This window comes from Corvus cornix, chromosome 3 (genome assembly GCF_000738735.6).
Source record: "Corvus cornix cornix isolate S_Up_H32 chromosome 3, ASM73873v5, whole genome shotgun sequence".
In the NCBI taxonomy this organism is placed as follows: Eukaryota; Metazoa; Chordata; class Aves; order Passeriformes; family Corvidae; genus Corvus; species Corvus cornix.
In genome coordinates, this window is record NC_047056.1 from 55,902,214 (window position 1) to 55,916,048 (window position 13,835).

The 13,835-nt window shown below is 36.5% G+C and overlaps 1 protein-coding gene across 1 annotated transcript in view; it reads left to right on the top strand.

Annotated features, from left to right (window-relative positions):
- SYNE1 (spectrin repeat containing nuclear envelope protein 1) overlaps positions 1-13,835 on the top strand; it is a 294,515-nt gene that overhangs the window by 64,676 nt on the left and 216,004 nt on the right. The window contains 5 exon segments of the mRNA XM_039568730.1: positions 2,283-2,303; positions 2,595-2,687; positions 4,291-4,469; positions 6,414-6,610; positions 6,751-6,860. Of these exon segments, the coding sequence (XP_039424664.1) occupies positions 2,283-2,303; positions 2,595-2,687; positions 4,291-4,469; positions 6,414-6,610; positions 6,751-6,860 (600 nt within the window).

A 13,835-nucleotide genomic window follows, 5' to 3' on the forward strand; every position in this document is an offset into this window, starting at 1 on the left:
TTCTCAGTGCAGATGTTACCCCTGATGAATTTTATGTCTCCACAATTCTGTACATTGGGAGTTGTTGGATTTTGGCAATCTTTACCTCTCCTTGGCTCTCTAACATCCAAACCTAATTGCATTTATGTTATATGGGAAACAATCTTAGCAGATGCCCGTAAAAATAAATCTAAAAGAGAACTGTTTAAAATTGAAAATGTATAACCAAAGCAAATATGTTCCTGGAATTCCGCTTTAGCTCACAATTTCTCTATTTGAGGAATTATAGTTTGTTAATGCAAACCATATCATATGGAGCCTGAGGGAGGAAGCTCAGGTACAGACAGAGCTGTTCCCTAGTGAGACCTCTGTAACCTAAGACAAGGCTGGGGCGAAGAGAAAAGTACCCAGACTTCCCCAGTTTACATGTCACAGCGTGGTGGGTGATCCAGCTTAGATCCCAGAAATACTGTAGCAGTGCAGCTGGGAAACTGACCCTCCAAGGATCAAGAGATTGCCAGAGCACTGCATTTTTCCGTCTGGTATCTCAGTATCTTTGTCCAGACTTGTCTTAGTTTCTTTGTAATTGTTGTGTTAACATGCCAGATTTTCTCCTTACAGGGAGTTGGAAATATGCAGGGTGTCAGGTGTATCAGGGTGGTCGATAGCTGTGTTCCATAAGCTGAATGTAACCTAAAGGATGCATCTATCCCGTCTGTCATTCTTCGCCTCCCAGAGGAGGTGGGGATACTGTTCAGACAATAAATGCTTCTTCAGCAGCTGAATGCCATCCCTGGGCTGTACTCAAAGGGCAACAAATGCAGACAGGATCTCCTTTCTCCATGGGCTCTCCCATAAAAAAACCTTATTACACATTTAATCAACTTACTATTTTCACTATCCAGAGAGACTTCTGCTAATACTCCTGTTACACTACAAACTTCAGCTCTCAATTAACAGGTAGTATTCTAGACAAAACTGGTTTTCTCATGGTTCTGAAAAGTTTATTTTTAGTTTTAGATCCGTCTTAATGGTGTATAAGATAAAGGTAACTCAATAACTACACTAGATGGACTATGCTTCTGTGAACAGTGGCCTGATCAGAAGCATTAGCTGAGTCCCTGTAAATCTTTTGATTTGTAATAGATGCTAAAATAGCCCCACTTTCTAGAAAAAGAAAAGCTTTTGTTGGAATTGGTCTAGCTGAGAGAATGAGGTATATTTTTTTAAGATAGGGAATAGAAAATTTTCCTTATTCACTGATGGAGAAACTAGTAATGTCAAATTTCCTAGAGTCTTGGCAATGTCTTGGTGGAGAGGATTGAAAATGTAACTTATGGGGACTTCTGCTCTGCCTCTTCCAAAGCAGCCTATGCAGATTAAATTCTGAAAAAAACTTAGAGGTCTGGACAACAATGTTTTGTTTGCTCTTGACATTGTCTAGTGGTTTTCCAGTTGCGGATTCAGAGAAATGCAGTCTTTTGTCTGTTTTGGAGAGACAAATGAGGTCACTTAAAGTCGTTGTCCAGCTTTTCTTTAGACTGTTCACCAAAGTTTTTCCACAACCTTTGTCCTTGAACAAGCTTGTAGTGCGTGGGCACTTTAGCAGTCATTCATATTTTTATCATGATTGATGTCTGACTCTTAGTTTTGCCAAGGAAGTAAATACTAACATAGTTGCTGATTTTCCAATACTACTTTTTTAAATTTCCTTGAGCAATATCTACATGTCAGTTTCTTTATCATAAATTCATTCCCCTCTTTATTTCCTTCTGTCTTATGAACTTCTTTTAGGGTGATATTTTATTCAGACTATAGATTAGCAGTTGAGAGTTAATAGTCATGAAATCTGTTCCCATTTCTGTTGAAAAATCTAATTTGACCTTGGACAACTAATTTTTTCCCACTCTATTTTTAAAAGAGCTATTGTTAGGCTTGTCTTGCAAAGGGGCCTTAATCAGTGGTTTTGATATCCTTTACAATAAAATGCTCTTTGCAGGAGAACTGTGGCATTCTCTTTTTCCCTTTTCTTTTGTTTATGCTTTTTCCACTCCTTTCCTTTTTATATTTTTATTTTTAAACTCACTTTCTCTTTTCATTACACATGGGTTAGAACTGTATCAAGGAACCCTGCATAATTTAAAATCTGTTGCAGAGTATTTCAGTTGCTCTCCTGATTAAATTTTATTGTAAGATATGCCAAAAATGTGCTTTCTTTCCATTAAAAAATTAGATTAATGCATTTACCTAATATTTTAAAATTTATTTTTGTATCATATTTTTCCTTTTGCTTTTCACGCTAGTCCGTATACAGAGGATCTCCGGTTTGTACAGTGTTTCTATCTAATTTTTATTTTTCTTTCTGCTTGAAATTATTTTTTCTACAAATAATAGCATGGATTAGTCTTAAAAGTTTCCCATTACTTGCAAAACTTTCCTAAATGTGAAATTATACTTGTCTAAGTGTGAAATTGCACTATTCAGTGTTTGGGGGTTTTTTAATTGAAAAACTTGTTTTGCAGAAATGCATTTCTGATAGAAAACTTATTTGAAATGCATTTCATAATTGCTATTCTTTGTATGTGACAGTAACACATGTTTTCTCTTCTGCATAGATTAAGCTTGTCAACATAAACTCAACTGATATTGCTGATGGCAGACCTTCTATTGTGCTTGGCTTGGTTTGGACCATAATTTTATATTTTCAGGTACTACATTTTTTATACTTCAGAGTTGCTTGCTCAAACAATGGTTCAGATCATCCCTTTATATGAACTGGTGTAGTTACAGTCTTTCACTGTAACTAAATCACTTTGTAATTCCTGGATAAAGCAACAGTTGATGGTAGGGATGCTTCACATTGAGTAAAATTAGATACTTTTCTGTGGAGTAAATTGGTCTTTGCCTAGAACGGAGTTCCTTCGTCACTGAAACATATTCTTCTGCTTTCTCTAAAGAATACAATGTAGCAAAAGAGGAACATAATTGTGGATTCGTGTTACAAGTGTCTTTAGCAATGGCAGTGGTGACTGTGCTGTAAGTTTAACTCCAGTGCACTGGGTGTCAGTTAGTAATTATTCTCAAACCATACGTGTAAACATGATTCACTGGTGATTTCACTGGAAGATGCAGATATTTGCAGGGATATAATTTAGCTGTGAATGATGTAGATTGAGAAAGGGTTGAATTTGTAGAGGAGAGAGCACTTGCATTCTGTTGAAGTTAGGTGGGAGGAAAAACTGGCTTCTAAATCCTGACCATGAGTTAACAAAGTGAGTCACTGTTCAACACTTAAAATAACAACTAATTTTATTGCTCTTATTTATGGAGTTCTTTGGCTCCCTTGTAATGTCTCAGGGAACGCCTCAATAGTTCAGAATTTGTCAGAATAAAAGTTAGTCAGAATGATATTAGCATTTTCATTTATAGCTCCTTGAGATGAACTGAGAAAATGATGCTCCTCAGACTTACTGAAACTAGTTCTCTGCATCAGTTTTACTTCATCATTTTTTGACCTTCTCTATAGTTGTCACAGGCAGATACATAATTTTAACATTATTGAAAGCAGAAATACATGGGAGCTGTGGTTCTCATTCTGGCAGACTCATTCTGCCATGTGACAAAACTTTGGATTTTAAGAGGACAGCATAAAAAATCTTGCAACATCCTCTGGTTATAGCTTTGTCATGTTAAAGAACCAAATTGTTAGTCAAATTAATGTTCTTAAAATAATCAAGTTAATGATTTTCATTTGATGAAAGGCATAATTACTGTCCTACACCCTCAACAAGCACTATTAATGCACTTTGCCTGTAGTACATTCACTGTTTCTTCACAAGGTACCTCTAAGCAAAAACACAATTGAATTTATGCTGGAACAGTACAACAGGAAGTAAAAAAAACTATCCAGATGAGATCATTGAGTTTACTGCCACTCTTTAATTGAATGAGCCTCCTCTGAAATTAGTGGATTATTTTATAATCTGAACTCAAACTACATGTAAGCCATCGTCTCCTATTTTGGTGATAATTTGTCATAATAGATAACATGACACACTTGCATATTGTTCCAAATTTAGAGTGTCAAGTCAGTGATGTTTAGATGCCTAGTGCTTCTGAATTTAAGACAATCACCTGGGGACATACATTAGTGTTTTTAAAGCTCCTTTAATGTATATTTAAATAAAACACAGTTAATCACAGCTTCTGCCCTACTTTATTTTGGACAGTTTTATTGGGAAATTATTAAAGAAACTGGTGTGAATTAAGAAGATTATCTACAAAGAGTCTATTAACATTTTTTCCCTGCAGATTGAAGAGCTTACCAGCAACCTCCCACAGCTGCAGCCCTTGTCTAGCAGTGCTTCTTCTGTGGAAAGTGTTGTCAGTTCAGAAACTGCAAGTCCCCCAAGCAAACGGAAGGTGGTAACCAAGGTCCAAGGAAGCGCCAGGAAGGCTTTGTTAAAATGGTTACAGTACACAGCAGCAAAGTGAGTAACCTACAGATGAACTGATTTTATATTTTAAGTGCAAGCTTTTTGTTCAGATTCTGAGCTCTCTCAGTCAGGAATCATCCTTTCACTCTGTATTTTTACAGTACCTTCCAATGTATATAATTATATAGCCCCTCATCATATTGTTTTTGACAACTGAGGCTGAACCGTACAACAATCAAGTAATAAGTAATGATTTACATTAATTTTGCATGCAATCATATTTTATAGCTTCTGACAAATGAATGGGATTATCTCTGACAGAATGAGGAGCTGAAAGGGGAATTAGATGTCTGAATGACAGTGCATTAGTCCCGCTGCCAAAACACTTGATGTGACACTGCCAGTACCACACTGACTAAGCATTCCTCAGTGAAAGCTTGTAGGAACACAAAATCCTGGCACTTGCTGTTGAAAGGCAAGCGATGAAAAGTTATGTATATCCTTCTGCAGTTCTTTGATACAATGGAAATATTACTACACACATTGCCCTGGATCTTCATTCTTCTTAATCCAAATTATTTTGGAGTTATTTCTTGCTATGTCTTGTTAACTTAAGAATTTTCTCCTTTATTCTGTAAGATTATCCCATGCTGTTTCAGCTTTCAAGAAGGCATTAACCGCTCACGTAAATTAGGTCAACGATACTATAGTAGTTTGATAGCTTCCAAAATAAGAAAATACATATGAGAGGTGTAAAATAACATGGATTTATTTGCTCCAATTAAAGAATCACTGGTATTTGAATACATCAATTGTGCAAAGTATAGAGGGGAAATGTTCAGTTATTGAATGGTGCCTCAGAAAAAAGAAATGTAATTGCAAAGATTCAGACGTTATCCACAGGTAGAATACAGTAACTTATGGTGCAGTGCAGTCTGATTTGAGTTTCTTCCTTTGCACTGTTGTTGGTAAGATACCAGCAGTGGAAAGTGATCAGCTTCTATTTCCAGACATGCAAACAAACAAAATGCAAAATAGGTTCATAAACTAAACTGTCAGTTTTATTGGGAAGAGTAGATAAAATGTGTTGAAAGAAGCCTAGTGATACCTAGTGGTACACTTCACCTAGGCCTGTTTGACATTGTAGTTTGCAAGGATTACTTCCTTAAAGTCAGTGAAAGTGTTTCACTGATCATAGTGAGATTTAAATGGAGCTTCACTCAGTTACTATTGCTTGAACCTCCTGATGGCAAGACTACCTTAGTGTCTTAGTGTCCTGAAAGGATGCTTGCTTGCTTGCTCAAAGTTAAAAACAGTCTTGCTGTCAGTGGACCCCCGTGCCTTTCAGAATTACTGGTAAAAGAAGCAGTGATTCAGTTCTGATTACTTTCTTACTGTATATTGCTATTTCTGGATCATTTGTGTTTATTTTTTATTGGACATATTAAGTGTTCTGGGTTATAGTATCATTTATGCTTTTGATAAGAACATAGAGAAATTTGTGTGTTATAGTTTCCTCTGAACAGCAGTGATGTCACTGTTCATGCTATCATTTTGAAAAATAACAGGTTAGTGGAGGTTTTTTGGTATTTTGTTTGATAGTGATGTACCTAATTGAACTGCAGCAGTTTTAATGGAGTGAGATTTTTAAGGAGGGAGGGAACGGTGAATGGAAGTGTGTACATTCACAGACTCTGTGGATGTCATATGAGAACTTTGGTGCACTTCATTGCTCATTGCTTCATGGCTTATTGCCACTAGCAAGCCCACTGGAGACAAATACATCATGTATATGATAAAAAACACTTGGATCTTCATAGGCAGAATTTAATTTATGCAGTGGATGGATGGAGCTGTATTTGACTTGATTAAGCATTACAGGAACAAGTGGTTTAGGTTTAATGATGGGTAACCACTGGGTGGAGCATTCATGTCTCCCTCACTGTTTCATGTAGTCTTGATGTTATTAGTAACTTCTTTCCTTTTCATATTCTTTAGGCAAGTTGGAATTGAAATCAAAGATTTTGGACAAAGTTGGAGGAGTGGTGTTGCATTTCATTCTGTTATTCATGCTATCCGGCCAGATTTAGTGGACATGGAGAAAGTGAGGGGAAGGTCAAACAGAGAAAACCTGGAAGAAGCCTTCACAATTGCAGAAGCAGAACTAGGAATTCCAAGGCTCCTTGATCCAGAAGGTACCTAATTCATAGTTGAAAAAATCGGAACTACTTGCATAGTGAAGCCAGATGTGCTAATTCATAGTGTTTAGACATTTAAACAGCATTTTATGCTATTCAGCTAAAAATTTAATTTTCCATGTTTTATACTTGTCTAGATGTGGATGTTGAAAAGCCAGATGAAAAGTCTGTCATGACCTATGTAGCCCAGTTTTTGAAGTACTATCCCGATCCTCATCATACAGTGACTGATGTGCCAGAGAATGATGTAAGTTTCTGTTGCATAACCATAAAACAGTTTATAATGAAAGGGGGCTTTATAAATACATTTTAAAATTTTCTTACAGTTTATTTCCTTTTGATGAGCAGTTCAAGTGACAAGCAAGCACAATAAGAAAACTGGGAAAGTTTAGCTCAGAATAAAGGAACAAGTGTTGCAGATGTTTAGTAGGTGGAGAAAATAAAATGGTGATCCTGCAGATATTTTCCTCTTTTGATGTGTAGTGGGAGCAAAAAATAACACAGTTATTGTAGATAGTAGCAAACCAGTGAATCCTACAGTTTCTTAACAGGTTTTTAAGCATAACACCAATGAGATTTCAATAATTTGTTACCTGAAGCAATGTGTCATTTATGTTTCTATCGCACTGGGTATCTGGATAAGAACAAGAATGGTCCAAGATATTGCTTAGGTACAGCCTTCAGGCTTTTATGCCTGAGCGGCATTTACAATTTTGACATGTGTTCCTTTCTGTTTCACACAGATGTTTAACTGTTTGTTCTAAGGAATTGTTTTCAGTCATGTTTTTTCCTTGGAATATGATTTATGTATGCTCTAGTGCATTGGCTTTGCACTGGAATGATATACTCAGCAATGCCAAGTTATCATGACTCACTTCCTAGTCCTGATTTGCTTTCTTCATGGCAAACACGGGAAGCACTGCTGAGACAATCTGCTCAGCCTCAGCAAGAGAGAAAGAAGAAGCATTTTTTATCTGTGTTTCTCTGCATTCCCTACAGAGGTAGAAAAGAGCTTTGAAACGAGTGAGTCTCCTTCCTTATGGCTGTGTGAGGCTGAGGTAGCTGTAGCTTTGCTTTTTGATTCCAGTGCCTGAGCACTGGAACTTGCAATTTTCCTTCCTGCAGCATTAATCTGAGGACATACTTGTGCCAGTGTCTCATCATCCCACTGAGCAGTGGGGCTGCTGAAGAGGACTGAGTGAGCACTGAAGCCTCGTGCTGTGGCCTTTTCAGGCTAGGGCAATCCTTCCATCCCCATACCATGGCACACTGGGCAGCTTCTGATGCCAACAGCCTTGGCAAGGCTTTCTGCCTGTGCTGGGATTGGGTTTTGAGGAACAACCTCACCCCCTTCCCCCAAGCTTTATGCAGAGATGATGCAGGAGAATGCAGGGTTCAGCCATTCCATGCTCTGCCTGTCTCTGGCTATACCCACAGAGATGCTAGCACACAAGTTATGAAAGGGCAATTAATGAGTTGCATCCAGAATTCCAACTGAATTACTAGGAAGCAGAACAACACAAATCAGTTTGACATGCTAACATGCTGATTTCAGAACCACTTCCTCTTCTTATATATCACTAAGATATTCCAATAGCAATCCACATTAATTCTGGTAGAAGTGCTGACCCCTTGCATGTCACACTGCAGAAACCAGTAAGGCTCAGACTTTGAGAAGAAAGTAAGAATTTGACATTGCCCTGAATTTCTAATGTCATCATTAGAAATCATCATTGTTGGTAAGGTCCTCTTTGTTTCCTGGAGGAAGAACTATATTCCTTTTTACTGTCCTGGAGTATCCATGTCCATCTTTACATTATTTGGTTAGTTTAGTTACTTAGGACAGGACTCACCTTTAAAATCTAAAAGCTTGTAACACTCCACCTGTAGTCAGCAAGAGATAGACACTTTCCCAGATGGCATCTTTCTTAAGACGGTGTCCTAAACAAACTATCCTCTGGAAGGCTGTGTTGCAGAGCATATCAACAGAGATAAAACAGATTAATCCATCCCTTAGGAAATGATAGATAAAATGTTGTTGGCAGTTGATTAAAAAATTTGTTTGTTTTAGTGACCAGTATAATCCCCCTATTTTTAGCCTTTCTGTCTTTCTCCTGAAGTACAGTCCAAAGAAATACTTATCACACAATCCAGGTACCTGGGGGACATAACTTTGTGAGACTCTTGTCCGCTGAACTCTTGGAGTAATCCTAATTTCTTGTTTAAGGGTATGTATTACCTGATGTGTTAAGTGCCTGCTGTAGAATAAGTTGGACAGTAAATGTTAGATACAACTGCTTTTATCTATCTTGCCTAAAGAACTGAAAAGGGCCTATCTCAGTTGCAGATGCCTACATTTAGTTAGAAGAGTCCTACTTCAGACTGGACTTTGGGTGAATTTTGGCATGGAGAGGGAGGGCAAGGGAAGATTTTTAACCCTCTTACCCACCCTCCAGACAGCTCAGCTGCTACTGTGTTTCCTCAAGATGTGTTGTCCGCACAAATTCCTGTTCATCTTCCCTCCTGATTCAATGCTCAGTTTATAAAGAATTTTCTTTGGAAGAAGTGAAGTAATGATTGAAGCTTATCCGTTATTTGTGGTCAGAGGGAATAGCTATTTGCATGTGCATTTCCAGAATTAAAAGGGATCTAATGTCTCATTCATGGACCAGCTATGAACATACGTGAACTTGTGTAGTCAACACATCTCAAAGAATCACAGTTACTCTAAGGTAAGTAATTATTTGGCCAGATAAAATAAATCTTTTAGTGACTAGCAACCTGGAAATCAGATCTAATAAGAAAACTGCTTCACTAGATGTGATACAGACATGTGAACTTGATAATAGTTCTAAGTACATCTTGGTATTCCTACATGTGTGGCTCTTACTATTCTTTCTGGACTTTCTGCCTGCTTTGCTTTATTTTATTTTATTTTGCTTCTTTTTTTTTTTCCTGCTTCTCGTTTTCCCATTTGTTTCATATTGCTAGGAACTTCAAGATATCCCAACTTTTGTCATTTCTTTTATGAAATTTAAGGTAAGGGTATATGTTCAGAATAATTGCTTGAATTGGACCTTTCATGGTTGTTATCTTTTTTCATCCTGCACTTACTCGACTTTAGATTTGGGGTTTTTTTAATGTACACTGGTTTGCTAACCTCAAGGTAATCTTTCTAGAAAAGCAATAGATTAACATGATGAATCTAGGTCCTCTCTCTTACGTGAGCTGATTCTAAGAGCCTAATGCTTTATTTTGAAAATAAGGGAAATACTATAGTAAAGCAAGTTAACTTTCCTATAATAAATCTCAGACTATGCTTTTGGTTTTCTTAAGTATAGCTATAAACATGAAATAAATAGATTTAGTTCAATGTTTCTACACATCTAATCTCATTTTAGATGGGTATTTTTGTATGTCTTTAGGTTTATAGAGTAGATACTAGAGTGTATGATTGTGTAAGTTATGTATGTGGCCTGTGGGTTGGAAGGAGAGCGTAGTCATCTGTAATCGCATGACATGTGCTGCTCCTTTTTCATCTAAATTATGATATTTTAAAAAATATACTTTTTTAACCATCCTAGACTTTTAGATACTTCTAACTTTCTAGTATTAACTGAGAGAAGTTCAGAAATCTAACACAGAGTATATGAAATGAAGTATATGATATGAAGTACATGAAATGAGCATTCACAGGTGAAATTGGAAGACAGCAGAAGTGAATATATTGTGAAATAAATAGTAGATGTCACTGCAGTCAGTCAATAGTGTTTATAGTTTGACCCGATCCAATTAGCTGCCTAGATTCCACGTTCTTAGAGGTTTTTTGGTTGGGATTTTTTTTCTAAATAAATATGTAAAATAGATTATTTTCAAGTGACTAGGATCAAGGGTTCATCTTCATCTCACATTATGTATATCTAACTAGTGATGTATTGAAGCAAAGATTTATACTGATAGCAGAATTATTCCAATATTCTCAATCCATTCAAGCACGTTTGGGCACCTTTAATGGGACTTTTTATGTCCTTAGGCTTACACAGCCGCAGTGCATTGCTTGTTAAGTCAGAGGAGATTTGAAGTGGTAAAAGCTCTGCCAATTTCCTTATCATGGTATAAATTTAACTGTACTTAAAGATCACACCCTCAAAATATTTCTGATGTAAAGTCTTTCTCTTCTCATGCTCTGATGAGCAAGTAATTCAGAAGATATTCCTGTCATCTCTGACATTTTTATGCCAGCAGAGTTCCCCAGTGTAAGAGGAATTTCCTGAGCAGCAGCTGCAAAAATAGCTGTCTGAGCTTTTCCAGGGATTTAGTCTGCTTCTGCAGATAGTCTTTAATAGCTCATCCCTGAAGGTGATGCCTGGCTCAGCACTCACCCTGTCTGTGATACTGCTTTCAGGGAGTGAGTTTCAGTAACATATATACATCCAGTAACATTTATATATATATATATCAGCTAGAGTTTTCAAAAGGAACAGCATAAGCAATTTAATTTATGCATAAACTTTTTTGAAGGGACTTCATTTTCTCAGTACATATGCAATACAATAGTTCAATGTCCCTGAAAAACATGTGACAACTTTTTTGGATTTAAAAGGTAATATTTGAAAATTCTGTTGTGTCTGTGCCTGGGAATTTGAACAGTTCACCTAGTTTATAATTACATATTAGAAAACTAAGCAAAATACTCCTTTTCCAGTCCCTAATTAAGATTCTCATGATATTTTTAGCTCTTCAAACCCTGGAGTATTCTGTATTACGTTATTTTCAAATTAACTCTGGCATATCAGTTAATGAAATAATGCTTTGATTTTGAGTCTGGGCTGAAAAGCTTCTTTGCAAATTTAAAATTTACCTCCTTATCATATTGGAACTCATAAACATTTTTCTCTAAATACTTTCTTTGATGTTCCTTGTCAGTTGAGTGCTCCAGTTCTGTTTATCTCTACAAATCAGTGAATATTCATGGAATTGTGTAAGGATAAATTAATATTTTAAAGTGCTGCTTGGAAGTAGCATACTGAGGGAACCACAGGATTTTAGATGAATAAATGGATCACAGATCAATGGTCCTCATGCTGGAGAAAGGGCAAATAGTTATATTTATTCTAGATAACTTCCATTTGGTGGTTTATGTTCTGATCTGTATACTACTTCACATATGAAGGCTTTAGAAAATAGTTTACATATCTGTGAGAATGTCCTTTTGATATTTTTTTATTAGGAGTAAGAATGACTAGGCACTAATGAAAGTCTTTTTTCAAGAACGATAGCTCATTGTATCTGCTGGGTGTTGATGACAAGTGCCTTGGTATCTAAGAAAGTGAATCTCTTCTGTTGATTACCCAAACTGAGACTTTAAAGTGCTTTAGTGTCAACCAGGGACTACAGAATCTAATTTGCAGGTGATAAGTGAGGTACTGAACTGGAAACCTGCGAAAAGATATGAATAAATAAATAAAAGGTTTAGCATGCATTTTTGCACAATGTCTTTTATAGCATCCAGTTAGGTGGTTACTGAAGCACTTACTTCTTTTGCAATTAAACAAAGTAATCAAAAGTTTGCCTAAATAAATAGTTTTTTAAAATACAGAAGGCTAAATGCCACCTGTTTACTTAATCTTTTCACTTAGGATCAGAGAAATAGTATGTGGTTTAAGGGAGATGGGGCTGTTCCTGTGGACTTTATCTTCAGGTACCACAGAGGTATTTTTAATCCCAGAGATACTCTATTTCAAGAAGATTTGGTCAGACTGGGTTTTAGCCATTATCAAATTTTTAAACTGTGATGACAGGAACCTTGCAAAATACCTGCTTTGCTCAGATTACTGTATGAACAGTTTCAGGCACATAGATGCTTTTTCAAACCCTTACTTTAAGGAGTAATATGATTGTGAGCCATAGAGGAATATAAAACAGTGTTTAACGAAACTGAATTTTATAGTTTGAATTAGAAGTAATGTACAGAACATTGGGGTACACTTGTTCTCTTCATTACTTCAAGAATGTCTTCCTTAAAGTTTCGGCCAGTAAGATTGCTACAGGATTTCCAATCCATTAAGATGCATAGTTTAGTATTGCTTTTATGGACCTGGCAGCTAAATACTAATAGAAATCTCAGTAGTCTCACTAAAGTTATAGCTTCTTAAGAATAGAGCGAATTTAATACCAAAGTTCTTTTTTTCATGGCTGAATGAGTTAAGATTCTCTCTGTTTATATTCTACTTGGTTGGATTTGATGATCTTAGAGGTCTTTCCAACCTAAATGATTCTATGACTTTCCCCGTAGGGGGATAGTAATGAATTTGCTGGTTTTCTCAAAGAATCAAGATGGTTTTTCCCCACACACAGATCAGAAGAATAGAAATTTTATTCTCCTTCTCTATATTTAAATGAATTGAGAATTTGGAAGCTCTAGGAGTTTTTGCTTCTTGGGACACTGTGTGGGTTCAAGGAAAGCTCAGTATTACAGGTAGCTGGAGCCGGGGAATGTCATATCTGTCATATACTGTTTCTCAGATACCAGCCTTTGTGTGTCACAAGACAGGAGCATAAGCTACAGAGAACTTTGTTCCAGCACAGCTGCTCTAGCAGCATGTTAACCTCACTGCAACTATCTATCTGCAACTGCTATCAAGATAACTGTGATAATTGCACATCTGTTGTGAAAATTATGTCCAACCAACCACCACTGTTTTGAGTAGAAGCTCAGTAAAAGAATTAGTAGAATTACATCAAAGGTTTCTTTCTTATCTGAGGAACCTGTCCTTTCCTTGGCTGAAATGGAGCAATAGCTCTGTGTTTTTAAAATTAAAAAGGGAAGTTATATTTTACATATTTTAGAAAGCTTTCAAAGAAAGGAACCATAAATTGGCTTCTTTCCCATGTCAGGATCGTTTCTTAAAAGACAGTTCTTTGTTTCTCAAATGCAGTCAGTGACTGCTCTTTTTATCCTATGTTCCAGTTTTTCTTCTCTCATGTAATGCTTGAAATGTAATCACTCATTTTAGTTGGTTAGCTTATATGATGAGATATTGCATTTGTTCACTGTAATAGACAGATTTGTTCTTTGTTTCTGAAAAATTTTACAGTAATAAGACTTCTGTGGTTTCAAAAAGTAGCTTCTGATTAACAGCCAACACATCTGGTTCATTGTTTGGAAATCTGAGATGGACATTTGTATCCTACTTGACCAGCCTGCTTACACAGAATACTT